This window comes from Streptopelia decaocto, assembly GCF_964273445.1.
Source record: "Streptopelia decaocto genome assembly, chromosome: 2".
NCBI lineage: Eukaryota > Metazoa > Chordata > Aves > Columbiformes > Columbidae > Streptopelia > Streptopelia decaocto.
The window spans coordinates 155,288,743-155,316,665 of NC_138655.1; the positions used below are offsets into that span (position 1 = coordinate 155,288,743).

General features: G+C 38.1%; 1 protein-coding gene across 2 annotated transcripts in view; it reads left to right on the forward strand.

The window, feature by feature from the left end:
• PAXIP1 (PAX interacting protein 1) overlaps window positions 1-21,495 on the forward strand; it is a 37,850-nt gene extending 16,355 nt beyond the window's left edge. Inside the window, exons 6-21 of one of the 2 annotated variants that reach the window (XM_082044829.1) lie at window positions 1,302-1,946; window positions 4,863-5,613; window positions 6,440-6,534; window positions 7,518-7,613; window positions 7,948-8,085; window positions 9,352-9,473; window positions 10,051-10,235; window positions 10,371-10,414; window positions 12,997-13,064; window positions 13,433-13,535; window positions 14,695-14,863; window positions 16,546-16,646; window positions 17,917-18,051; window positions 18,136-18,211; window positions 18,725-18,784; window positions 19,219-21,495. In XM_082044829.1, coding sequence (XP_081900955.1) covers window positions 1,302-1,946; window positions 4,863-5,613; window positions 6,440-6,534; window positions 7,518-7,613; window positions 7,948-8,085; window positions 9,352-9,473; window positions 10,051-10,235; window positions 10,371-10,414; window positions 12,997-13,064; window positions 13,433-13,535; window positions 14,695-14,863; window positions 16,546-16,646; window positions 17,917-18,051; window positions 18,136-18,211; window positions 18,725-18,784; window positions 19,219-19,235 — 2,805 coding nt within the window. In that variant the 3' untranslated portion in view covers window positions 19,236-21,495. The other variant, XM_082044828.1, reaches the window with a different exon arrangement.
• Window positions 21,496-27,923: the final 6,428 nt, after the last annotated feature.

The window sequence follows — 27,923 nt, forward strand, 5'->3', positions numbered from 1 at the left end:
GAATGGGAACAGTTTCCTAGGATGGTTACTTAGAATGCTTCTAGCCCTGCCCCTCTGACGTTCTACTACAAGGGAATCTGCAGCAGTTTGTAATGAGAACATCTTGACACTAGTGAAAACTTAAATGGTTGCTTTGACTAGACACAAGGTGATAAAACAAGATTCTTAATAATTCTCATGGCAAAGAAAGAAAGAAGACTCATATCTGCAAATAAACTCGATTTCATCTGTAATCTCTTTATTGTGTATGAATGACAGTTTCATTGTAGGAAATAACTCTAGAGAATCATTAAATTAAATTAATTTCCTCTGAATGTGCTCGTTGTTAATTTATATTGTTTGTCACACAAAGAAAACTCCAGTTCAATCGCTTTTAAATATTAGATCTTGAAATTAGTTTCAAATCTTCTAAAGAAAGTTTTCATTTTTATCCCACTGTTTTGATATGTGTGAAGGGTTTCCATCAAAGGGGATGTCTGAATAAACAGAACACTGATTCTGTGTCTCTTCATAGGAAAAGGAGGACTGAACTTTTTTTAGTTGTATATATCTTCAAATGATTAAATAGTGAGGAAAGAGGGAGGGATGAAGTTTTCTATTTTATCAACATTGCAACCTCTCATTGAAATGGATTTAGCTAATATTTGGACAGAAGTGTAGCTTTAAAGTTGAGGGCAGCATCAGTTTGCAGCTTCTGAGAAGGTGTATGGGAGATATCTGACTGGTTTCTGATTTACATTCCTGCTGAAATGCATTTTTTTCAGTGTCACCTGTAAATATTTGTCCCTATTGTGAGATTCTGATTTTTCCCCAAATGCTTTTTCATGATGGTGTGGTTTCTTTGTTGTTGTTGTTTTGTTATTAGTGGATAAAACGTAAGTATAAACTGTATTTAGACTTAACTTCACATCCACCTAAAATCAATGGCACCTTAGTATTGACTGCGATGTTGCTAGCTGCTGGAGTTCTGAAGGTTTTTTTTCATAATTGATTTTAATGATTCTCAAATCCTTTTGTGATTGTGTTTGAGAAGAATTTGTGGTGTTTTTTTGTGAGCGAAGACTTAATCTTCTGCAGTTTTGCCTTCTGAGTCCTTTATATCGGAAATGTGGAGGTTTTTGTTTTAATCTCTTGGAACTTGTGGTAATGCACAGTAGCATAATTTCTCATGTTTGTTCAGGAAGAGGTCACTTTGTTTTATTGGACAGCCTTTTGTGATCTGCCTCTCCATTCTCTAGCCCTGCTCTTGAAAAAGTTATTTGGGATTTTTTGTCTTTAATTTTTTAATTTTTTTTTTCCAGGAAAAATATGAATGTGCTTGTAAACGGGACAGCATTAAAATTGTGACACCAGACTGGGTACTGGATTCTATAGCTGATAAGAGTAAAAAAGAAGAGGTTCCTTATCATCCCCGTTTAGTTATATACGAGGAGGAAGAAGAGGAGGAGGAGGAAGAGGAGGAAGAAGCAGAAAATGAAGAACAAGAGTCTCAGAATGAAGCTAGTACTGATGAAAAGTTATCAAGCCCAGCATCTTCACGAGAAGGATCACCTTTGGGTGATCAAGCTTTTTCACCAAAATCTACTACTGCTGAGAAGGCAAAAGGGGAACTGATGTTTGATGATTCTTCAGATTCCTCTCCAGAAAAGCAAGAAAGAAATTTGAATTGGACACCAGCTGAAGTCCCACAGGCATCTACAGCAAAGCGTAGGTTGCCTCAAGGGAAAGACTCGGGGTTAATTAATTTATGTGCCAATGTCCCACCAGTGCCAGGTAATATTTTGCCTCCAGATATGAGAAGCAACCTAATGGCTTCAGTACAAGGTGCCCAAAGTTCCGATCGACAGGAAATGATGGCGACATGGAGTCCAGCCATGCGGACATTAAGGAATATTACTAATAGTGCTGATATTCAGCAGATTAATAGACCATCAAATGTAGCACATGTAAGTGTTGGATTTTTAATTTATAAGATATTGGACTTTTTCTTGGGAACTATCGTAATCCAAGATCTTCAGTTTCCTTTTATTTTGCTTTAAATGTACAAAGGATTAAAAGTTCTGCGTATTACTTAGAAGTTGTAGTCAAATTAGTAACCTCTTTGTCATGAGTAACTTCATTCCTAGCAGGTTTACAGAAGTAAGAATGCATTTGGAAAACTGCTTGGAAGAGTAAAGCTGTGTTCAACTATTGCGTGATTTAGAGTTTCAGCACTAATTTCTTAGCAAGAGCAAAAAAATATTTATTAATTTAGAATTATTTGACTGGTTCAGGAAAACTGATTTCATACCCTTCAAGCTTTTTATTTAGCGCGAGGAATTATTTGTGCTATAAACACATAAAACTGTGAAATTGATTGTTCTCACAGTAGGTTCAGTTTTATATTGTGGTTTTCTGCTGGGCATCATTAAGTTATACAGTATAGTCAGGATTATGATGCAGACGCCCTAATTTACAAGTTCTTATGCCACTTGTGTAGTTGAAATAATTGCAGCTTTTGTATTGGATTTATTTTTAGAAGAAAATAGCAAGTGAGCATGCACTGGGATAACGTGCAGCATTGAAATTCTAAGATGTTCATGAGAAGGGAATGTGAGCAAAGTAGGTGCTGGTAAATGTTAGACATATCTTTTACTTAAATAATTGTACCGGTGCATTTATTTGGATGTTTATCTGAAGGTAAAACTTTCAAAGGTGCCTGTATAATATAGAAGCTTACAGCTAGTACTTAAACACCAAAAGTGGAGTCACTCAGAAATGTTGGTTCATTGTTATCTATATGAATTCTAAATAAGAAACAGAAATGCAGGCTTGCTTTTAAAACCGAGTCTTAGATTCCTCTTCTCAGTGCCTTGAATTGTTTAAGGACTGAGACTTCTGGGTAAGCACTGAGCAGAACCTCCCAAGTCTTGGTCGGTTGTCCAGTGCTGGTAAGTTGGCTGATGCTTTCATGTCTGAACACAATATCTACAACACCAGGCATTGTACTATCAAATACTCTTCAGTGGTGTCCTTGTTGAAGTATCTTTCTATAAGTCGTATTTCTAGAGCTACAGGGCAGTTGATGTTATCGTGCTTCAGTTAGACTTTATTCTCTACAAGTCTGTTAGAGACTTGACCATGGTGTGCAGGGCCTGTTCTTGAGCACTGTGTCGGGCTGCTGTGTAGGCTGCCACACGAGCTCCAGCACCTGGAGAAAAGCTTTGCATCTTGGAATTGTGAAGCTGCTTCCTAGAGGGATGGTTACCAGTTCTACCTTTTTCCTTATAACTTCCCTCTGGCTGGGTTAAATTGTACTTTGTGTCCTGCTTGGATACCAGTCTTGGGTGGATCCCGTGTCTTGGTGCATAATCTTGGAAAGTTAGTTTGATTTGAACCTGAAGTTTCTGCGGAATGACAGGATCTGTAATAACAAGGCATTTTGCAGATAACCAAGTTACTTTCTGAATATAGCCCTAGGATACTTTTTAAAGTTTTATCCCTTTGTTTGGAAATATTTGTCCTGAAGCTTCTGTAATTTTGACTTTTGGGACTTTTTGTGGAGAGCAGCATAAAGATCTCTTCTCCTCCTGAGCTATGGAAACATTCTTTTTGTGCATGTTATTTTTAGCTATTGAATGCTTATACTGTAGTGCTGTCTAGACATTAGTGATGGGTGATGCATTGATAATCATGGCTGTAAATGTACACTATACCAACAACATCAAAATTACACATATGAAACCCGAGATGTTTTGAAGGGCATTATAATTAATACTTGAACCATCTCTAATGGTGACGTCTCACTGCAAGGTTACAGTTAATTTGCTTTGTGTTTTAGTGATGTGGTTTGATTTCTCTTGCACACGCATATCACTGAAGTTTACTCTGCGGGTGAAGGAAACAGGCTTTGCAGTATTCACCAAAGCTGTTTTCATGTTTAAAGGACTTCATGAATGACAAATATATAGTTTGTTATGGCTCCTTCTATTTTTTAATAGGTAGTTTATATTAAAATATTTTAATACATAGAACTCATCCTAGTCTTGTTAGGAATTTGCCTAATTTTCTCTTTTCTAATGCTTTAAAAACTCACTTGCTAACTTACGTCTGCTTAGTGTGAAATGACATAGGGTTTTACCTCTAGAAATGAAATTAAACTTCAGATCACTTCAGCATTCTATATAAACCTGTAGTCTATTATTCTTAAGTATAGGTTGGTTAGTGTGGGGTTTTGTGTGTGTGTGTGTGTGTGTGTGTGTGTGTTTTGTTTTTTTGGGGGTTGGTTAGTTAGTTGGTTTGGTTTGTTTTTTTTTTCCCCAAAAAACTACTAGTCCACAGCAGATCAGTGTTTGTATTTTGGGATTCAGTTTAAAAAATAGAACTAAATATTCCTGAATTGGTTCAAAAGCGAGCAAGATTGTATTAAATTTCCATGGTTCAAACAGCACTAATTAGTGGAGGCATTATTAGCAAATTTTAAGATAAAGAAAATAAGACCATGGGACTAAACCTTGAACTAAATAGGCCAACAGAGTTGTAAAATTGATATTACAATTGATTGAGTTGATCAGTGTAATTATTAATATAGTATTAATAGTCATAATGCTGTTTGAGATATCCGTAATACAGGGATGAGTTTTAATCTTAAATTTTGCTAGAATATGCATTGCCTTATATTAGGAGCCACGTGTAGCTCCATGGTTTCCTATTTGTAAGTCCTGTCTTCATTTTGCTATTAACAGTTAGAGATTTTTTATTAGCTCGCAATGTATTTAAGTATAAGGTTATTTTGAGAATTGTATTTTCCCAGTAGTTCTTTGCATATTTGTTTATATTGAATGACAACAAAAAAGGTCACAAAACTAATCTTTGTTTTCTAGATATTACAATCACTTTCAGCACCTACAAAAAGTTTAGAACAGCAAGTAAATCATAGCCAACAGGGACATCCAAACGCGGTGCTGTTTAGTCAAGTGAAACTAACACCAGAGACACATTTATTGCAGCAGTCGCACCAAGCGCAGCAGCAGCAGCAGCACCATCCTCTTCTACACCTTCAGCCTCAGCAACTTATGCAGCTACAACAGCAGCAGCAGCAGCAACAACCCCAGATTGCCCAGCAGTCTTTCCAACAGCAACAGCCTCATCAGTTTTCACAACAGCAAGTTCATCAGCAGAACCAGTTCGCACAACAGCAGCTTCAGTTTCCACAGCAGCAGCAGCAGCAGTTACACGCGCAGCAGCAGCTCCACCGACCTCAGCAGCAGCTCCAATTCCAGCAGCAGCATGCGTTGCAACAGCAACTTCATCAGCTGCAGCAGCAGCAGCTACAGCAGCAGCAATTGCAGCAGCTACAGCAACAGAATCTGCAGCAACAGAATCTGCAGCAACAGCAGCTGCAACATCAGCAGCTGCAACATCAGCAGCAGCAGCAATTGCAGCAGCAGCACTTGCAGCGCTTGCACCAACAGCATCAGCAACAGCAAATGCAGAATCAGGCAACACCGCACTTAACTCAGACATCTCAAGCACTACAGCATCAAGTTGCACCCCAGCAGCCACAACACCACCAGCAGCAACAGCAGCAACTGCAACAGCAGCCACTTTTTGGACACGATCCAGCAGCAGAGAGTTAGTAATTATTGCCTTGTGATCCTGGAAAAAAAAAGTGGCTAATGACATGACATAATGTGGATTAGAATATAAAACATAATGCTGCATTTATGGTATAGAACTCTAAGACTTAGAAACACTATTTATGGCTCAGGACCCGTCTTATTCATTTTTAGGCAAACAGATTTACACTATAACTAAGGATGATCCAGAAATCTGAAAAGCCTGAGAGCACTGAGAGATTTTTCTTTTCAAATATATAGTTTATGCCACTAGCATGTAAATTATGCTATGAGAACAGTGTTAGTCTACACATACCCTGTTTTCAATTTTTGTTTTTCCTTTGGAAGAGGGGAAAGGAGAGCTTTCAAAGAGGATAACAACTGGAAATACAGCTTAAATTTTGGAAAAAACAGTAAATTAATGAGCATTCGGTATCAGAAAGCCGTCATTCCCTGCTTTGAATTCTGTCCATGCTAGCAGAACTGAGAGCTTTTTGATTGTTTTGACTCTTCATAGCTGATCTATATGAAAGAGCAGGTTGTTGTCTTATATAAGTTTTCCTTTTGGTGGCCCTTCTTTCTAGCCTGGTAGCCCCCCTTCCTCCAGAAAAAAAAACACCACCCAGGACAAACCCAGTCCCTGGGCTGAGCTGTGCCTTTAGATATGGCTGTCAGCTTTGAAGTTTTGGGTCCTACGTTTTCCAAGAAGGATTTACTTCAAAAGTCAGTGAAGTTCATGACCTGGTAATAGGAAAGATTAGTGTAGCAATATGTTCTGAGATGAACTCTTTGGATTTGTCGGTGTTTAACTTTTTGTTCTTTTATGTGCCAAACTCTTCCAGTTCCAGAAGACTATTTCCTACTGGGCTGTGTCTTTGCAATAGCTGATTATCCAGAACAGATGTCTGACAAACAGCTGCTAGCGACCTGGAAACGGGTAAGATTCTGCTCTATTTTTAAAAAAGCGATGATAACATAATGTCATAATAACTAAATCATAAAAGGAATGATTGGAAGTGTTTCAGCACTGTCCACTTTTCTTTGGGCATCCTTTTGTGTAATGTTTGTGTTACAACCTAAAAACCATTATTCAACTACAGCTGACCAGAAAAACTCATAAAACTGCATTAAATGTGCAGCCTGCTTGAATTAGGTCTTTTGTCAGAACACTGGCTAAAAAAATTATAGCCTTAACTATTTCCTGACTATTTATGCTTTTAATCAGGCAGCTGTGGTGTAGCAAATGTAATGTTGCGTTGCTCTCTATCTTTAACTTGATTGTATAATTATAGTCTTTTTTGCATATATTTTTGGCATTTAGTAGCCTGTGAGGTATCCACCTGAGTGAATGAGATGGAGGAATAGAGTGTTTCTATTTTTTGCCAACTTCTATTTTTCAGAAAAATCTGATTGTATCCTTTCCTAAATGAGAGGACTTTGATGTTCTTCAGAAACTTCTGATGGACTTTATAGTTGAATTTTCCCTACAATTTTGCATAATCAAGTAAGCTGTTGACATTTTTAACAGCACTTGTGTTTATTGCTGAGATAGAATTGAATAGTTCGTGAAAAAAAATGTTTAATAGTTATACTGCAAAAATAAAAAAACTGAGAAGGGTTATTTTTGTTTGTATATCTTGTTTTGTATATCTTTTTCTAATGGATTCTATAAAAAATTAGACTTTTTGTCAGTGACTTTGACAGTGAGAAGGTGCATATTTAATTTTGTTTTCTCCATTTTTATTTTTGCAAAAATGTTTTTAAGCAAGATAACAAACCTTTTGGGGGGGTAACTCTTCAGTGAAACGGTGCTAATGGTGGCAGCATCCTAAAGAGTAGACTTTTAATTTCAGACTGTTACTTAGGGTAATTTTACAGTTGTTACATATATTAGACATTTGGGATTTGTTCTCTTACCAGATCATTCAAGCACACGGTGGGACGGTGGACCCAACCCTTACAAGCAGATGTACACATCTGCTTTGTGAAAGCCAAGTCAGTAACATGTATGCTCAGGTAAGCAAACTGGTGATGTCTATTCACGCATCCTTTCATTTTATTACTGGAAAGGGAGGGCTTTTCAATATGTACTTCATGCTCAGATTGTAAGTATAAAATTAAAGCTTTTCATAATGTGCTTTTTTAGGATTTGTGGTTTATGGTAAAACAAACTTTCATAGTGCATGTAGTAGATTTATTCCAGAGAACACTGAGAAAGATGCAATGAGAAGAAGGATCCTGAAAAAGTAGATAAAACCAAACAATTACAATGAACGCTTTGTGTTGTAGATAATGTTAAAAATAAATATGTATTTTGTATTTTGAAAGCTGTTCATGCATGTGTTCCTAGGCTTTAAGAGAAAGGAAGAGATGTATTACAGCACATTGGCTGAACTCCATCTTGAAGAAGAAGAAAATGGTCCCACCTCATCGAGCCCTTCATTTTCCAGTAGCATTTCCACCAGGAGGAAAGCCATGCTCCCAACATGTAAGAAGAAAAAGCTGACTTGTAAAGAGTGCTTGCTTCATTACATGAGCAGTATTAAAATACAGCTAGAAAGTGCTTACTCAAAGCAAAATACACATCTCTTTCATCTGAGAAGAAAAGCTCCTGTTACTTTTCAGGTCCTGTGTTGATGTGGTGGATGCTACTGGGTGATTCAGTGTGTTGCAAGAGTTCAGAGGGCTGAGGAGTAACAAATACCTCTGTGAATTATTCTCTCAGAAACTGAGGTGCAAAGATTGCATGAAGTACACATAGCAAGGTGACAGGAATCCAAGATGTGCAGTTTATTACTAAGAGCACATCTAATAACATAACCCAATAGTTTGAGGGTATTTTTTGAGAGTTTTCTGGGTCAATACCTAGCAAATAACAGAAAAGGAAGCTTGAACTGTTAGTCAGGTCACGGTTCCAGTAACCTGTGCAATGAGGAGCACTGGGGAAGTGGAATTTTGAGGGGTTGAAAGATAAATTTGCAAGTGAATCGGATACATCTTGAAACACACTCTGCAATATAAAGCAAGATGCCAAAGTATGTCTTGGCAGTGTATTTCTCTGTGATGTTGACCTCGCTACTAACCTTTTTTAAAAGACAGAAAGAAATATGGGCTTGGGAAAATTAGAATGTAACAACATACCTGTGAACACAGCAGTTAGTAGTAATTTTAATGTGTAATGTAATAAATGGAGTAGACTATCTGACAGAATTGCTCTTACCTTTTCCTACATAAAAGGAGAAAATGGCAACAACGAAAACTTGGCAAGACTAAAGGAAGAGGTGGGATTACAGTTCACCACCTGTAATCATCTGGCACAGTTTATTTGGCTTCATGGCAGGGTAGAGCAGAGCGTTCAGGAGATGTTTGAAAGTAGAGTAGGGCATGTGTAAGTGTTTGTCTGTCTCTATGAATATAAACGGCAGCAGAAGAAAGCAGTGAGACGTGTGAGAAGAAAACTAGCTGGGAGCTCTTTCATAGTAAAACTGTAGTCTTTATAAAGCTGAATAGCACAACGAAAATGATTCTTCCTAAGAACTGGTGCTAGAAACCAGAAAAATTTATGTATGAACAAATCACTTTTAAATTATACTTTGTTTCCTACAGGCCATGTTTTAATTAAGTGCCTATATGGCATAGTTATGGCACTGTATATTTCATTTTAATATTAAAAAAAAAATATATATTTTCAACAGGAGTGTTTTTAAGTGCCATCTATATTCAGTTATTTGTAACGGTCTCTTTCTATCTGTAGATAATCTCTGTGACAGGATTTGTTGACAGTGACAGAGATGACCTCAAACTAATGGCCTACCTGGCAGGTGCCAAATACACAGGCTACCTGTGCCGCAGCAATACTGTTCTCATCTGTAAAGAGTAAGTGCTTTATCTCTGTGGTTCTCACATTCTCAGTCACTTATTGCCAGTTAGCGCTTTTTTTTAGTGTCAGGTGCTAGTTATATCTCATTATAAGAATGTTAATTTTAGTCAATTCTGTGATGTGATGGCAATAAACTTAGTCATCCTTTTTCTTGAACTGAAGTACCACACACTGTTACATGATAAATTTTGCCTTCTGAAGACAGGCAAAACCAAGTAATTTCTAATTTTGCTGTTTTACAGTGTTTTATAAGTGATGCTGACTGTTACATCATCTATAAGAAATATATATATGTTTTTGGTTTTTTTAAATAATTTTTTTAAATGCTGTGGAAGGGAAAATTAAGCTAAATCCAAGTCTAACTTGTTTCCATTTGAGGCAGAAATTCTCCCTAAATTGTCTTGTTCCAGCATGTAAAGCAAAAATATTTTTTTCAGAGTACCTACTTTGTCACAGTTAAAATAGATAACAGGCCACCCCAAAAGTACTGGTATTTTAGGTTTATTGTTAGCAATTGCTATTTTATCTGTTTCATAAAAGTATGTATTTTTTGCTTTATCTCTGAACAATAAGGCCCAGTGGCTTGAAGTATGAGAAAGCTAAAGAATGGAGAATACCATGTGTAAATGCACAGTGGCTCTGTGACATACTGCTAGGAAATTTTGAAGCTTTACGGCAGATACAGCACAGTCGGTATACAGTTTTCAGCCTTCAAGATCCACTTTCTCCTAGTCAACATCTGGTTCTAAACCTTCTGGGTAAGAGTTGCAGTCCTAAAATCCCGTGTTCTATAGCATTTGTGTATGTACCTGTTTAATCAATAGAAACATGTTCCTTTCTGTTATAAATAACTTTACAATGGATTTATTCTTGTTTTGTTCATCCTTTCCTAGACGCTTGGAGAGTCCCATTAAAAGTGTCACCAGAACTTCTAATGGTATGTTGAATGATTGTATATTTACAACCACTTTTATAAGGTTACTCTTTAGTGTTTTTAATGTGTGAGCACATGTGTGTATATGGTGTGAGCAACGTGCACAAGGGACTTAAACGGACCTCCTGGCTGTGCTTCCTACTAGTGGTCTCTCTTATTTTATTTTGAGAAATCTGAGAAATAGTCTTTTGCAGAACTAAGAAACTGCAGTGTGATATGTGAAATCAAGTTACTTTTGAGGCATCTTGGTCTAGTGCTTCACTCTTCAATTTTTGCATCAGACCTTTAGAAAGCACTTAGTATTTATTGAGTCAGTACCTAATACTATCTGAAAATCAGGCCACACTAAGGCAGAGCACCCAAAATCAGTAAGAATTTTGTAAAGAGTATTTACTAAATTTTCAGTAGGATAGATAATGTAAATTAGGGTTGGAACTACTTTGTACCATTTCTTTGAAATATTCTAAGAAGTAGAACTATGAGCATGTATACCATATATTTGATAGCTGAAAAATACGTCATGCTTTAAAAAGTATAGTTGATAAGCCTGGAAATAACAGCAGTGTAAATGAACTACAGTAAGGAAACAAAGAGAGCGCCTTAAGAAAGATAAAAAACATTTTCGTTTTTGTCATGTAGTGTTTTCTGTGAAACATATAAAACACGAGACACGTGTAACAGCTGCAGTGCAACTGCAACTTCTGAACTGTTTCATTATTGTGAATATATAGAAAACTATTTCAGTTTTTGTATTTTAAATTATTTTCCCATTTCAGATTTGTACTTGATAACTTTTCACGGTGTCTGTCTTGATGTAGGTATTAATAAATCCCAAATTGAGCTAGTGATCTTTCAGTTAATTTGTACAACAGATGGCTGCCAGATACTGTTTTGTATTGCAAAAAAGTTTTGCTCTGCCTCTTGTGTTCTGGATCACTTCTTATCTTAATTGTTTTGTATACTCTTCAGAAAAGAGGAGCTTAGTAACTGTCATAACCTAATTTGTACTAATACATTAAATGGGGCCTGGGCAGTATTTGTTGTTTTGATACCTTTCAGCTTTAGCAATAGCCATTACTATATCCTTGGCCATAAGACTGAAATGTTCTTCTTCTTATAGACCCCTGTGGAATTGTTTTGTTTATCCATAGGAAGGTATTTATAAGAAATTAACTGCCTTTAAAAATTCATATACTTCATATTTTCCTGGAGAAGGATGTTTTCTACTAGTGGCAAAATAAAAAATCCTTGAAGAGATTCAGTGTGCATGATTAGTATATAAAATAGCTTTTAACTAACTCAGGTTTGGGTTTGCTACCACCGCCCTTTTTGTCCACACTGCAGTTGAGCTCATCCTTAAAATTGAGCATGTGCCTTCTTTGCATGACTCAGTCAGACAAAGTGGTGGTCCATGTTTTGTCTTACGTAGCAAATGAGGAGAACTTAGGGGTTAGAAAGCCTAATTTAGTACCTCCCTTTCTGTATTTAATATATGGGGACCCTTCTTGCCCATGCGAAGTGAGAATCTTGTAACTTAGATTGAAAGGGACTTCTGGAGGTAATCCTGTCCAGCTCCCCTCAGGATGTTCATGTATGAAGAATAGGATTTGGTAATAAAAAATGCTGGGCATGTGGAACTGTCAGACAAGGTACTTCAGTGCCATCACAGCAGGCATTTCTATTTGTCTTGGGATTTAAAGTATGGGGTCCTCTTTTGAGGACAGCTGTCTGTCAGACAGTGTTGATGCCATCTACCTTTTGCATTTTCGTAGTTCAAATGTCTATCACAAAGTGAGTGCAGGCACTTTTCTTTCCAGCTGCTTTTACAGTGATTGTCTAGAATAAAAGTGCAGGGAACAAACCCCTCTGGCATGTTCCTCCCAACGGACCATCCTCATGACAAGGCTGGAATAATGCTGCCTATTTTTCTGCTCCTGTGCCTCTAGCATATCTCAGGCGTAGATTTGAAGGTTGAAAAGGAAGAGATGTCACACGCTCCTGCAAGTGAGAGCTGTGGTTTCAAGTTATATAGGCCAGGGAGAGCCTCAAAGCCACATTTCTCTGCTCCTGGGCAGATGCTCTAGTGGCTGATCTCCACTGGTGAGGCAGGAGTGTCCATCCAGTGACTACCAGAGTGTCACTGGAGCTTCTTTTTGTGTCATTAGGGAACCTGAGTGTTTAAAACACAGGTGCCAGTGTTTTCTGTTGATATTTAAGCACTTGGAAGGATATTTTAGTCTTCATACAAATGGACAAGTTTTTCAGTCTCTTATTTGGTTATTTGGGATTTCCATTGATTATCAGCTTTATTTAAAGAAAAAAAGTCCTGCAATATTTTATTTGGTGTTCACATGAATGATTATATAACTTTACAGAGAAGCTTTGGTTAATGCTCAGCTTTGCTCTTAAGTCAGTTGTCTAAGCAGTAGATCCACCAGTATGCATCCTGTAGCATGTCTTTTTCATTTGTGTTTAATTTTCTTTACTATAGCCTCAGAATATCCATGTGTAGTTGTTGTCTTTCAGAATAAAAGTTGCTTTCCCTGCTCAATTCAGATGTAAACATGTAGATGATCTAATTTCAGGGTGTGAGGTTGCCTTTGAAACCAAAGCAAAATGAATCCAGTCTTCAGCCATCTTCCAAAAGAGCAAGGTAAGACCAGTGAGCAATATGTACCAGTAGTTCTTTACTTTTCTACAGAAAAAGTTCCGTCCTCTGCCCTGTGAATTGAAATAACTAGCAATGTTTTTTGCATGTTGCCAGCTACTCAACTGGCAGGAATAAAAGGATAACTAGACAGTGAAGTAGTTGGAGAATTGGGAAAGAACAGAAACAGGAGAACGTGTCCTGTTCTCAGCACAGAAATTTTTTCTTCAGAAGATTGATCCTACCTAATTCTCATTCACCTGAGTACTTCCATTGGTAAAAGTTGCAAGAGTGTACTTGTCTAGTTTTAAAATAATAATAACACAACTTTGGGTTCAGAATTCACATTCTACTGTATTTCATGTATTTTGCAGGATTGAAGACCTACCACCACCTACTAAAAAACTCACCCCAGAATTGACGCCAATGGTGCTCTTCACAGGATTTGAACCTATGCAAGTTCAACAGTACATTAAGGTGGCTTTCAGGCTTATTTCTTGTGAACTACATTGAAACGTCTGATAATGTTTTCTTGATATGGAATTTTTGCTATCTAAGACTAGTGAATAAAAAGCTATACTTACTGGGGCTGAGGTTAGAGTTTAGATTTATGTGAAATTAGTTTCTTTCCATACAAATATTTAAAAAGCAAGAAGGCCCTTTCCACATTTGTTTTCAAATTGGCAAATTTCATGACCAAATCAAGGTGAGAAAAGTAGTGATGGTTGTACTGATAAGACCCAAGGTTCTTCTCTTGTAATTGCTGTCTGTGATGCCAAATGCTTCAAAGAAAGCTGATGACAAAGCTTACGGCAGGCGTGAGATAATAAGTTTACATCCAAACGTATTGGTGGGTTTTCTATTTGTTCATACAAAATGCTTGCCGAAGAAAATCAGAAATCCACAGCACTTAACACCAGAGCTGTCCAAATATTTTTTCAATTCTTTAAATTTTTATGAGAAGGAAGCATTCTTTATTTGTATCTAACACCTGTGGTAATTTGATATGCCTCACCAGTTGATTAGTTGTATTGCTAATCCCTTCAGATAATGATTTCTGTTTTAACTGACAAGATAGTAACTGTCCTGAGCTAGTTTGGGTTTGGTAGCTTAAACCAAGGAAAAAAGGCTAGTTGCTCAGTATCATGACAAATACTTGTGGAACTAGTGCATTTAGAGTATACATGTTTTTCATGAGATGCTTGTATTTCTGAAGAAAAAACTAGCAAAATTAAGTTTACTGTAGCTGCAGTGTATATTGTACCTTCCGTAGAAAAGAGCAAAATTATTAAGTTTTCTGCTTACTTAAATAGCATGTTTCACTTAAAAAAATATTTTAATTTGTATCTTAGTTATTTCCTTGCTTAAAAAAAACCCGTAACCCAAAAAACTGCAGAAGTGAATATGTCTCTCAGTCTTGCAAGATGAAATGTATGTCTGGAAATACCTGGATTTGCAATGGCTGTAAATTCTGTGAAAATTAATCAGCTTTAGGAATGGCTGTAATACAGAAATCTCCTATGTTTACTGTTTCATTTGGAGCTTGGTTTTATTAGATGCTGATGTTATGGTTCTTAATTTTTTTCCTCCAGTTTTTAAAGGGCTGTTCATTCTGATTTGTGTTTTATACCTCCAGAAACTCTATATCCTTGGAGGTGAAGTGGCAGAATCTGCCCAGAAATGCACTCATCTCATTGCCAGTAAAGTGACCCGAACTGTCAAGTTCCTGACAGCAATTTCTGTAGTCAAGCACATAGTAACTCCAGAGTGGTTAGAAGAGTGTTTCAAATGCCAGAAGTTTGTTGGTAAGTTAAACTAATACCACTTGTATAATAAACGTAAGTTTTATTGATGTAAGTATGCAAAGATGGCACACTTATTTAAATACACTTCGTTTTGACTTCTGACTTTAGTGTCTCTTGCCAGTTTTCTAACAAGTTCATTTTAAAAGCAGAGATTTTAAGTCTAAAGCAAATCTGACAAGTATAGTTCAGAACTTATGTTGAAACAATTATATTGGCAGCTCATTTGTATTTCACTTGAGGTGGGAAGTTATGTGGTATCGTTAAATAAAACTGTCATGAGAAGAAATTATGGGAGTTTTTTTATTAAGTTCTCTTTCAACAGAACATTTTGTTTTATTTACTTTTCATCTGATTTAATACAGTTTCTTTGCATTAAGTTGAATTTAAAAAATACTTTAAAAGTTTGCTTTAGGGTGATTAAATGATTGGATGTATTTAAGCATTGTATTTCCTTCTCGTATATACATTTGCAGATTTTTACCTACGATTACATTACTTCTTAAGCCCCAAATGCTTTAGGTTTCAATAATTTTTTTGAAATATAAATTGTAAATCACTAAGCCACTGTTGGAAATACATACAAAAATGCATTTAAATAATCATAGTTAATTAGACTAGTACCGTAACTGGATTGGAAGATAACAATGTTGTGTTTCCACTGCTTTTCTGTTGACAACTGAAAAATACCAAAATTGATGGTTTTGGTCTGTTTGAAAAGGATGTTGGATCTGAAGAATATCTTAAAGGCTGATTATTTGGTTTATAATTGGTTTATATGTTTTGTTTGTAAGGAGCAAATATATAACGTTGCTGCCTAACCATCACACAAACTTAAATCTATGGATAATTAACCAATAAACCAATAAACATTTTTATAAATCTGCAGAAGGCAACTTGCTTGGTTCAGCATCAGTGAACTGAGAAATCAATCCGTTCGAAAGCAATTAGAAGATAAAGAAAGTCTGGTGATTTAGAAGGATAACTGTTTTGATCTAGTACTTGAAGTACTTTACTTGTCTACTGAAATTTTGTTAATTTATAGCAAATGGGCTGCCTTCACTTTTGAACCTATAACTATGATGGAAAATATGACAATTGTTTGGAAAAATTATCCTACTGATTGTCTTATGGAAGAATAGTAACACCATCTCTTGCAGGTTGTCAAAATTTATTCTCCATATAAAATTTGTTCTTGAATATCAGATATTTTAAATCTGATTTAGAAATATGTTTTACATGAAAAATCAGCTGAATAACAGGCCAAGGGAAACAGATGGGAAAGTTGCTCTGTTAAGGCTGCGTGAGAAGTCAGAGACAGTTTCTGGGCTCCCATAGGTTGTCACAGTGATTTGAACTTAATAATTCTGCTCATTTTTTGTACAGAATCAAAAAATACAAGTTTGAAAGTTCCTCCAATAAGTTAGAAAAAGGAACTTTGTAGGAGAGTGGTTGTTGCTAGATACACAAGTGTAAAATACACACGCAGTTTTTTATTCTCCAAGTAATTTTGTGTCATCCTTGTAAGAAGCCTAATAAAAGGGGCTATTATAATCATGTTAAAATTAGCAGGTGTTTACCATTTATCATCACCTGTCATCAACATTTTCTGATCAGATTACATCCTGGGTTATGTGGATGTTTTTGTGTTCTGTGTGTTACACTGTTGGTCTTTTCTTTTCCAGATGAGCAGAACTTTGTGCTCAGAGATGCTGAAGCTGAGGTGCTTTTCTGCTTTAGTTTGGAGGAGTCTCTGAAGAGAGCACAAGTAGCTCCATTGTTCAAGGTATGCAGTATAAAATGGCATTTCAATACTTGGAGCTTTTCAACCTAATTTTTTCAGCATTGAGACCACAGGTTTTATAGCCAAGGGCAATAAAACAGACTAGCAGATAAAGTAAAGCATTTGTTATAAACTTTATTTTTTACTTTGCGCCTATTTCCTGCCTGAGCATCGTTGGGATGGATCTAAGCCCTCTGAGTGACTGGATCCTGCAGATGTGAACAAAACATGCTCATTATATGCTCAGTATAGCAAACAGTATTTGTTCCTTTACAAAATCTAAAATGTTGCTCTGTTACTTGTAAAAAGCCACTTATGGAAGGGACTTTCTCACTCTCTGTGTGTCTCTCCCCCTCTCTCTCTCTCTTTCTTTTTCTGTCTCTCACTCGCCTGGTGGTCAACTCACTTGCCCATAAAAATGAGAGTCTGAGACTGAGTTTGCACTTCAGCCTCGGGGAGTTCTAGTCTGATTCTCCTTGAAGGCTGCACTTACCACCAGGCTGTTTGCCAGATGGTTTTTGTGCCTCCGGTTAAAATTACGTTACAACGCAGAGAGGTATCTGAAGATCCAAGTTGCTAGAGATTCTTTAGCCTAACTGAATTTGAGACTATCTGTTGAGGCTAAGCACCAAATAGGGTATTTTTACAAGCTGTGATGAATAATTATCTATGTCTTTTCAGTCTAAATACTACATTTCACTCAGTTTTGCAGTTTAAGTAGCAAGGGGTTTTTTTCATTCCTAGCTGGTAGACAAAGACAATCTGCATTGTGATTTGATGACCTGTATCAGGCTCAGTCAAGTAGTAGGGTAATTTTTGTCAGAAAGTAATAAATTGGCTATGAACTAAAAGCTGAAAGTTCTTTTGGAACACTTGAGACGTCCCTGTGCTTAAAGAGGCAAAGAGCACTGTTTTTTTTACACGTCTTGTTTTTTTTTTTTAACTGTGGTTTAGCCAGTGTTCACTTGAAGGTTTCCTGGTTGTTATTTTGCAGGTGTTGAAATAAGCACACCAAACGCGTTCACATTGATCAAAATTTATAAAATTTATCAAAATTGTGGTGTTTCCCCTCCAGAGAAACATCAGTGATAATTGAGGACAACTCATCAGCTGATGAATTTGTTGCTATCAGCTGTGATACCTAATACCAGCTTACAAAGCCTGCCCCATGATTGTGTAAGAGCAGAGTCACATGATAATAAAACCTAGTGCATTGCAGAAATCAGTTAACAAAATTATGTTATTTACTTATTCATTCTTTTCTTTTTTTTAGGGAAAATATTTTTATATTACACCTGGAATTTGTCCCAGTCTTTCCACCATGAAAGCTATTGTGGAATGCGCAGGAGGAAAAGTATTATCTAAGCAACCTTCTTTTCGAAAACTCATGGAACACAAGCAGAACAAAGTGTGTAGAGTGTTGCTTTCTAAAATTTACTGTTAATACCTTACTGTGTTATTCTGAGCTTATGATTTTTCTTTGTTTGTTTAGAGTTTGCCAGAGATAATCTTGATTTCCTGTGAAAATGACCTTCATTTATGTCGAGAATATTTCGCAAGAGGCATAGGTATGTAGAAGCTATCAATGTAATTTTGATTATTTTTTAAAATTATTATAGTTTTATTATTTATATTTAAATTATTATAGTTTTACCAGTACAGACATCTTTAGAAGCTTTCAGATAATAATAGGAGGAATACATGGTCTGTCGTGCAAACCGTGGAGAAATCTGAGCTGGCTGTTTTCTAGGTATTTCTAATAGAGGTATTTTATAGCCAGCTCATCATAACTCTCTGGAAGGGCAGGTTGGCACTTGGGGCTTCCATCCTGCCTGAGGCAAGATTACTCTTTCAAGTTAGCTAAAGATTTGGGGGTTTAACGTCTCTATTTTTACTTCTATGTAGAACCCAAGACATTACAGTATTTATTAACAGTAGGGTACTGGTAGTGGTAGGACAATACTCCCTTGCACCTGTGTGTGAAGAGCAGAAAGGTGCAGAACGGCCCCTCCTGCACTTGCAGAATGAGGAAAAATGTCTTTGTAGCGTGTAAACTGTATTCATGTATTTTATATTTCTAGATGTCCACAATGCTGAGTTTGTCCTGACTGGAGTACTTACTCAAACACTGGATTATGAATCATATCCTTTTTGTCTAAAGGCTGGCTGCTGCTTAGGGAATTGTGATTTACCAAAAGTTTTACTTAATTAGGAACTGATAATTTATATTTTTAGGATGTTTAATATTTACTCGATAGGATGGTAATTTAATACCCAGAAACCTAGCTTAAGTTCAAAGTGGAATTTTTCATAGGAAATACTTGAGGGGAGGTGGGAGGTAGGATTGTCAGAAACTAATAGAATATCAAGCAGCAGGAAAAAACCAACTTGTCACTAAGAGAAACGTTTGTCATGAGTTACTTGCAGATGAAGAAAATAGCTTCTTACTGAAGAAAATTACAAACCCGGTTTGATAAATGCAGTGGAGGGACCAATAAGGGTTCTTTGTGCAGATTTTTGATATAAGTTCTATTTTACAGTCATTTCTTGAAGTTGTTCTTTCTTAACAAACATACATATAAATTTACTTGATGGATAGTAAAATGCCTTACTGCTTCGGAGTCCTTGGAGCATTAAATCTAGCTGTTCAGCCATTGTACAAAGCAACTAAAACTTCCTGTGGATGCTGTTTTCCAGCTGTTTTCCTGGGGATGATGAGCAGTTTAAAGCAGGAAAGCAAAAATAAACTGCATCTTTTTTAGGATGTGTAATTTTATTATGCTGAAACATAATTTACTATGTTTTGTATTATACTACCGTTTTAAAAGAGCCCACTTTAGGTATCATGATTAGCCCGTTTTTAGACATTTTAACGTAAATGATGGTACTTCAGCCAAAAGTGTAATTTGGATGTAAAAATAAAAGGGCTTGCTATCTATTAAATTATGGATGTTGAAGATGAAAATGTTTTGTACTTTATTTTTATTTCTTATACTCTATTTTCTTTTATATTGATATTTTGCCCACATTTTAAATAAATGTACTTTTAAATGTTTTACTCTATATTTTAGTGGTGGTTCATTTTTTTGAATACTGTGCAGCAATGGCACTCTGGTAAGAGTAAATTACTCAAATCTTTTTTCCAAGCAATGTAAAATTATTTTAAGCTTATTTTACCAGGTATGTTTTAATATATGAGATCTCAGTGCTTTAAAGGGAAATCGTTGCAAATGCCTATGTGTTTTTACTGAAACGAAGCAGCTTGAAGGAAGGAGAAATAATAACCCTGCATATTACGCTGTTGTGATAACTTTTGTTTGTATAGTGAGTTTTACTAAATAAATATTAAAAACAGTCTCCTAAGTTGTATTTCTTAATACACACACAGTTCTAATAGTCTGACTTTACCATTTTTGTCAGTTTAGATTCTAGTAGATGAAAAAATCCTAAAAATCAGGTATTGTTTGATCAGCCATTAGATTCTGGTGCGGGAGTGCAGATACTCACTTGTGTGTATGGCATGGAGTGTATTCTAGCACATTGTGAACCATTCACAGAACAAAATGCAGGATAAAAAAATACTTTAAACAATAGCTATACTTTAAACAACACTATTTTTTTCAAGCATTTTGTATTTTTATGCAGAACCATTTTGCAGGGAATTTTTTACAAATACAGTAGTAACTGAAGTAAACTATGTTTAGCTTATGCAAAGCTTTCTGCAGAGATATTACTGATTTAAAATCTCTCTTTTGTGCTGTGGCTTAAAATGTAAACCCACCTGATATCTGAGCGCTGTTGCCTTTCTCCCCATGTCTCTGTTCAGCAAAGTGTTGAAGTGAATGACAAATCCAAGCTGTAAGAACACGGTGGGAGTAAATTTCCAGACAACTTAAGACCCCAGAGGTCAGTCCTGCGCCTGGTGCCGCCTCTGGGTTCCACAGCTGTCCTGATTTATTCCTGTCTTTGACATTTCTGTTGTTAAGCTATAAGGGACTACATGATGGTAACACGGATGGTAAAATTTCTATCGGTGCGACTTTTGGTAAGGTGACGTAGTGAATGAGAATGTTTTACTTTGGCTCAAGAGGGTTTTAGGTGCATTGGAGGTTAAAAAGGGATAGTACAGGCTGGGAGGAAATGGTGCTTTTCCTCAAATGCCATTTACTTGTAGTGGCAAAATGATGTGCTTTTTCTTGGTGTGGTGTTCAGCTCTATATAAGACAGTTTCCTCTTCATTGCGAGCTAGAGGAAGAAAAAGGCTTTAATATGGAGACCTAAGGTTGGAAGTTAATGTCACGATTTTACACTTGAACTTTTAAAACTAGAAAAAAAAGGACAGTGCAGTGGGAGTTGGTTGTTGGATGATGAGTTGTTGTGCAGATGACTTAAATTGTTCAGACACATACCTGACAAGTCTGATCTCTTTTTACAGTCAATAGGAGATATCTCTAAATCCCGGCTTTGTTAAGACCCTTGCAGAGAGCGCTGTTTAGCAAACTAGTTCAGTCCCCCACGTCTTTTACAACACAGAATATGGATGAGATGAATTCTACCCTAAAGAACTTCAGTAATGCATCACATAAATACTATCTTTTTAATGGAGAAAAAAGTACACCTTTTTTTTTTTTTTCTTTAAAATACATTTCAGAATATGTAATATTGAAATTACCTAAATCTGTGTAGATCTCTGTATGGATGGAGACTTTCTTCATTATACTAGTTACCAGGTTGCAGAATGTTTTTCAATGCCTTTTCCTGTTAAAGAAATATCAGCTGTTGTAGCTTTTGGACTTTTGGAAATGTTGTGATACATAAAACTTCTTAACTTTAATAAATACTTTTCTACGTGTCTTGCATTCACCATATATTCTGTATGCCCGACAAACGATGAATCGCTGTGTTGAATGTAAACACCAGTGTCAAAAAGAGAGAACACGCGTGTAATGAGTTAGCGGCACCATTTAACTCTGAAATCAAACACATATGAACTAGCAGGACATTCTAAAAGCTAACGGGACCTGCTGGAACGGCTTTCTGCAGAATGACACGTAGCATGAGGGACGAGAGGCAGAGAGGAACCAGGTTTGATGGTGTTGGCACGTTCTGCCTCAGCAACACCAGCTGCTCGACTCGACAACGCGTTTATGCCTCGGTAAGAGTTCTCACCTTCTTTTAGGATTAACTCCTTCCACGTTTTCCACAACCAAGCGGTGTTGAGGATATACAACACCTCTGCCAAAGACTACTAGAGGTAAGAGATGTGTGAATGCAATAGAATCTGAAAGATAAATTTCCTTATGAAAACTATCCAAAATGCTGTCAGGTGCTGCAAAGAGAAGCCTGAAGAAAACCGAATGCGATCATGGAACAAATGAACCCCGTGGGAAACGTGAGTGGTAATGCATCTGTTTCATCATCAGTGGAGACAGTGTGTTTATTTAGCCGACATACAAGCATGGCTGATTTGATTAACCTTTCAATTAGAGTAAAAAACAGAACCTGCCAAGAAATAGTCTTTCAGGAGCCACAGGAGCTGTCCGGAGCCAACTGGCTTGCACAGATGTTCCTGTGCATGTGATTAGTGAGAGAGAGAAAGGGTTTGACGAAGTATGTGGATACTAGATTGCTGTTACCAACACGCTTTTCCTTTAGTGGAAGGTTATAATACTTGAGTGTCTTTTTGATCCTGTCTCCTGTACTCAGGAAAAAACAAATAAGCTTTTCATATTGTTTAGTTGCTTGCAGAAGTATTAGGTCCATAATACAATCTTATGTTCTTTGTAGAAAATCTATCCCAATACAGCAGTTGTTTAAAGATATATATATAGAACATATCTGTAATAGTGGAGGCATTCCATCAGTTAGGGGTCTGCTGGAAGTCAGGGAGACATGGTCTCCACTCATTACCCTGTAGCTTTTACATGAGTCATAAAGTGGAATTGTAGAACCGAATTGTGGAAGTACAGCTGGAAGAGACCTTTGGAGTTCCAGTCAAGTTATTTTAAAGGATGGAGATACCACAACCTCTGTGGCCATCCTGTTCCTGGATTTTGCTACCCTCAAGGTAAGAAATAAACCATCCTCATACCTAATCAGAATGTCCATTCTTCCACAAGTGGCTTTTGACTCTTAATTTCATCCCCATGTACCTCCAAGCAGAGTCTGGCTCTTTCTTCTTTCTGCTGGTAGTTGTAGACAGCAGTAAGAGCTTCTGTTCTTAAAGGTGAACACACTCAGCCTCTCCTTGTGCATTGTGCACTTCCACCCCCTGGTCATCTTGATGGTCTTCTGCTGGACTTGCTCCAGTAGGTCATTATCTTATTGGATGGGGAGCCCAAAACTGTGAAAAGAGAAAAAAAAAGTACTGGGTACCTTGACCTTTTTCATGTCTTTCATCACGAGGTCCGTTGCCACACTGAGCAGCAGATTTTCCTTCCCTCCTTCCCTCCTTCCCTCCTTCCCTCCTTCCCTCCTTCCCTCCTTCCCTCCTTCCCTCCTTCCCTCCTTCCCTCCTTCCCTCCTTCCCTCCTTCCCTCCTTCCCTCCTTCCCTCCTTCCCTCCTTCCCTCCTTCCCTCCTTCCCTCCTTCCTTCCCTCCCCCCTTTTCCCCCCTTTTTTTCCTTTCCTTTTTGCCACTGACGTATTTACAGAAGCCATTCGTGCTGCCTTTCACATCTCTTTGTAGTTTGAACTTGGGCTGAGCTACTCCTGAATAAAAAATGAAGATGTGTAAAACATCTGAGTGGAGCAGGTAAACACCAGAACGGATGCATTTAGGAAGGTTGTGCAACATTAATCTTTACGCAGCTCTACTGTTAAAAATTCATCAAACATTTCTTAAGCACAGTTCAGTTAGTTTGTGCTACCTCAAAACAAAAGGGTAGGCAAGAAGACAACTCTGTCGAGATTTGTGTGCTTTATGTTTAAATATTGTCATGCCCCACAGGGTGCTAGGAGGTTACATAGATGTATGTTAGGTAAGAATTACTCTTTTTGTGGATGGAAATTAAGATTGAGGGAGATTTGCACTGGGAGTGGTAAAGCAGGAATAAAGCCCAGGTTGAAGTTCACATCTCAACGGCCTTTATGCTTCTGCCTGTCCCGTGCTGCTCACAGCAGGAATAAAGAAATGCCAAAGCAGTGAAGCCAAGGACTGGCAACAGAAGAACATGAGCACACAGAAATGAAACAAGGAAAGACCCTCAAAGAACAAATTTTTACAAGTTACTCCAGGGTTTAATAGTGGTAAGTTTTCCTAGAAGTTCTACGGAATAGCGGTAATGAATACAAAAAATGTTGATAAGGAAGGCACAGATGGGGTTTGCTTTACCTGCTGGGCTGCTCCGCTGCTTTATAAATATGTGAAGGGGGAGTGTTCAGGAGGATGGAGCCAGGCTCTTCTTGGTGACAACCAATGACAGGACAAGGGGTAATGGGTACAAACTGGAACACAAGAGGTTCTACTTAAATTTGAGAAGAAACTTCTCAGTGAGGGTGCCAGAGCCTGGAACAGGGTGCTCAGGGGGGTTGTGGAGTCTCCTTCTCTGCAGACATTCCAACCCGCCTGGACACCTTCCTGTGTAACCTCATCTGGGTGTTCCTGCTCTGGCCGGGGGGATTGCACTGGATGAGCTTTTGAGGTCCCTTCCAATCCCTGACATTCTGTGATTCTGTGATCGAGAGAGACTTATCTCCAAAATCATTCCTTCTGCCAGAACTGCAGGAAGCACTGGAGGCTGCAGGCGCTTCCTTCTTGTTGCTTTCTTAATCTTCAGTGTCTGTGCTGGTGTTTAAGAAAAAATGCTCTCTGGTTGTTGCGGTTCCCCAGTGTCTCTGAGCCTGGCTGGCGCTGTGGACCAGCAGTTCTGACACAGGCAGTACCTGGCCAACCCGTGCCGTTCTGATACCAATGATGAAACTTTCAGTGTCAACATCATGAGCTTGTTGCCCATCCAGGCTCTCCGGAAGAGGGGATATGATCTGTGTACTGGCTGTTCAGTGAAGAGCAGGTTACACTGGCACCTACATGGATTAGGAAAGTGCCTTCTCTTTCCTTAGAAAAGCTACCCAGTGTGTCTCTGAAATACAGCAGGTCGCTCTCGAGGGAAAGGCACGCTTGAGAGGCTTCCTCAGTGGGATACAGGAGCTTTCCCTGGAGAAAACCAAGCGGAGAGCAACTGTCTGAGCCCTTGGGAGATGCTCAGAGCTCTGCCAAGGGAATTTTAACCTACAGAGAATGTACACAGGGAATTGTGAATAGTGAGTGATGCTTGGAAAAATATTCCCACCTTTCTCAATATTGTACATTCTTTGATCCTCAAGCAGCGGTTTGTCAGGAGGAGACCAGGCTGTGTCTGGAAGGAGGAAATGTTGAATAGGGCTGATGAGGAAATTTCCTCATAGCAACCTACCCCAAAAAGAAAAAGTGTTTTAAGCTCAAGAGGCCAAATTTTATTAGCATGGGAACTAAAAAACACTTTTAAATGGGGCAGCTACACCAAAGAGAAAAGTAATTAAATAGAGGTTTCCCTCACTGCTCTTTGTGGCTTTAAAGGACTGATTGTCATTTGATTTCATTCAGCTTGTGGTGTTGGAGTTGTGGGAAATGGCACAGGCCTTTCTGATGGGCAGGGGGTTTCTACTTCCAGATATTGAAGATATCTTACTAAGTGTTGATACCTCCTCACTGTTTTCATGGCTTTTGGAATGTGACATTTGAATTCGGTCCCCTTGCAGCTTTTTGTGGACAATACCTGTGTCCTATAATCCCTTCCTGCTGTAGAAAGAGACCCTGTGAGAGAAGACAGACAAATGGCTTTGTCAGAAAAGCTACATTCGGGAAGGCAGCGTTAACCCATGGGGCCCAGAACAACTGGAGCCCATCAGTGTTCCAGAGGCCAGGCTGGAGCAGAGAAAGGAAGAGGAGCTCAGGGATAAACCAGCCGAGAGGCCAGGTGACGGCAGTTATCCTTCCCAGGAGGAACCTTCTGAACACATATATGTATTTGAAACCTGCTCAGAATTTTCTGTCTTGTTAATGCAAGAAATAGACAAAATATTTTGAAAGGAGAAAAATGGGGAGAGAAGAGCTTCATTTGCTTGTGGCGAGGCAGTGGAAGGAAAAGAGAGGGATCAAAACACAGATGTACTTTTCCTTTTGCAGCATCCTTTAGCGGAGAGGCTCCAGGGTTACAGCTCCCCTAAGGGGAGAACTCAGAGGAGCTGTGGTCCAAGGCATCTTTAAATCACTGCTTTATCAGAATTTCAAACACAGTAAACCCATCTTTCCTATTTCTGGCTCTACCTGGACTGAGTAAGAACGAGATTCCCACCTCCCTGGCAATACCAGCATCTTTGCTTCTCATGCCATGTGTTTGTTAGTCTGTGCTTCATACCCTCCCGTTTTTGTGCTGCTTTCACCCCACAGCTCCTTCTTTTCCCCGTCTGTCCAGAGAAGGCTGCAATGGCCACGTATTTATCTTTCCAGACTCACTTCTTGCGCTTAAATCTGCTGTACCTGGCCTCCCAAGTGCCACCATCTTTCTGACAGAGGGCCCAGTGCAGTATTATAAACTATCCAGGATATTAAAAGTGCTACTGAGGTGATTAAAAGCAATATCTCTTGTGTTCCTCAGCCTCTGATCAGTCTCTAAACCCTTCAGGGTGCTGCTGTCTGAGGCATCAGCAGCCGCTCTCATTTCCCCATGTGCTCTTCACCCTGTCTGTCCCTCACATGAGCGTGGGGTCACACACAGCTCCCCAGAGCTAACCAGACATTTTGCTCACCAGCAAGTTCCCCAGGGCTTCTTTGCCACGAACATCCCAACGTGTCTGTTTTACAGAGCCTTTCCCTCTTGGTCCACAGCAACTGATATGGCTTCATTTCCTCTCCTATCACGCCAAGAAATTTGTTATTGCGAGCTGCATTTCTGCTTCCGTGGAACAGGCGGTATAATAAAGTCTAGTTATTAAAAGCAGTATCTCCCTTGATCTTGGAGACAGGTAGAAGAAAACAATGTTTGTAAACTGCTCTGATTTGTTTTGCTGCAACATAGGGAAATACCTGAACTGCAAATTGATCAAATGCAGGCTCCATCAAATATCAATTTGTTTACATGTGTTGTGAAATGCCAATGTTAACGAACCCTTGGAAGCACCATTACAGCTGTGAGGACCCAGAAATAGTATAAAAAGCTTTACAAGGAGGACGAGTATCTCTTCCTAGGATAACATAAGGTTGATCAAAGTGGCCAAGCTCTGGATCATGTGTGCACCTGGAGTTAGGCTTTTGTGATTGAAAACTCCTTTATTTTATCTGGTGATGTCACCTGGTTAAGTGAAATACATCATCCCTCCCAACACATTTGCTCTTTCAAAGCAAGTAGGAGTAGAACTGAACAAGAGTGACAACTTCTTGCTAGTGCCTATGAGCAATGAAGTAAAATGTACCCTGCCCCCCAAAAAGGTGTGTGTGTGGATTTTGTGAGGCTAAGAGCCTCTGGAGCTGACAAATTAGTAAATAATTCCATTTAAATGGAGGTACATTGCAATAAACTGTCAGTTTTGACAAAATTTTGGGACTTTTTGACTAGGAAGGCAAAATTAAAGTATCAAATAAAGTAATTGGGATGAAACTAATTGAGAAAACAAAGCAGAAACATAACAACTTATACCACTCTAATCAAACCTGCTCAATGTGGGGAAACTGAAACAGGAATTCACATTTCCAACTTTGCAGCACCATCACTTGATAACTGCTGAAAGAAAGCAGAATTCTTGCAATTTGCCCAAACCCTGAACAAATAGGGAGAGAAACTTCAAGCTTATTTTTTTTTTCCAAGCACCACTCCAGGTGTAACCGCCAACTACCAGCTCCTTCTTGCAGCACCTCTAACTAAATAGCTAGTACAACATCATGCAGCACTGCAGGGTGGTTCAGTCATTTATTTCAGTGATCTAACTGATGTTATTAATTGTTTAACCTCCAGTTACATCTTTACAAATATATCACCCACCCTCCACATACAAGCTGCAAATATCCCTGCTGGACTCTATAGTTATTGTCTATAGTCTATATATTGTCTATTGTCTATATGACTCTTGGTAAGTGAAAGCCAAACTTTCTGTCCTAAGCATCCATTTGTATGCTGAGTCTTCCAAAGAGACGACGTTGTCTCTCATGTTTGAATTCACCTGCCAGAAAGCTCTTGAGCACAAAGCCATGACCTCAGTGATGGACAAAGTCACTGTGAAGTTCTTCTGGATCCTTTTGTCTTCT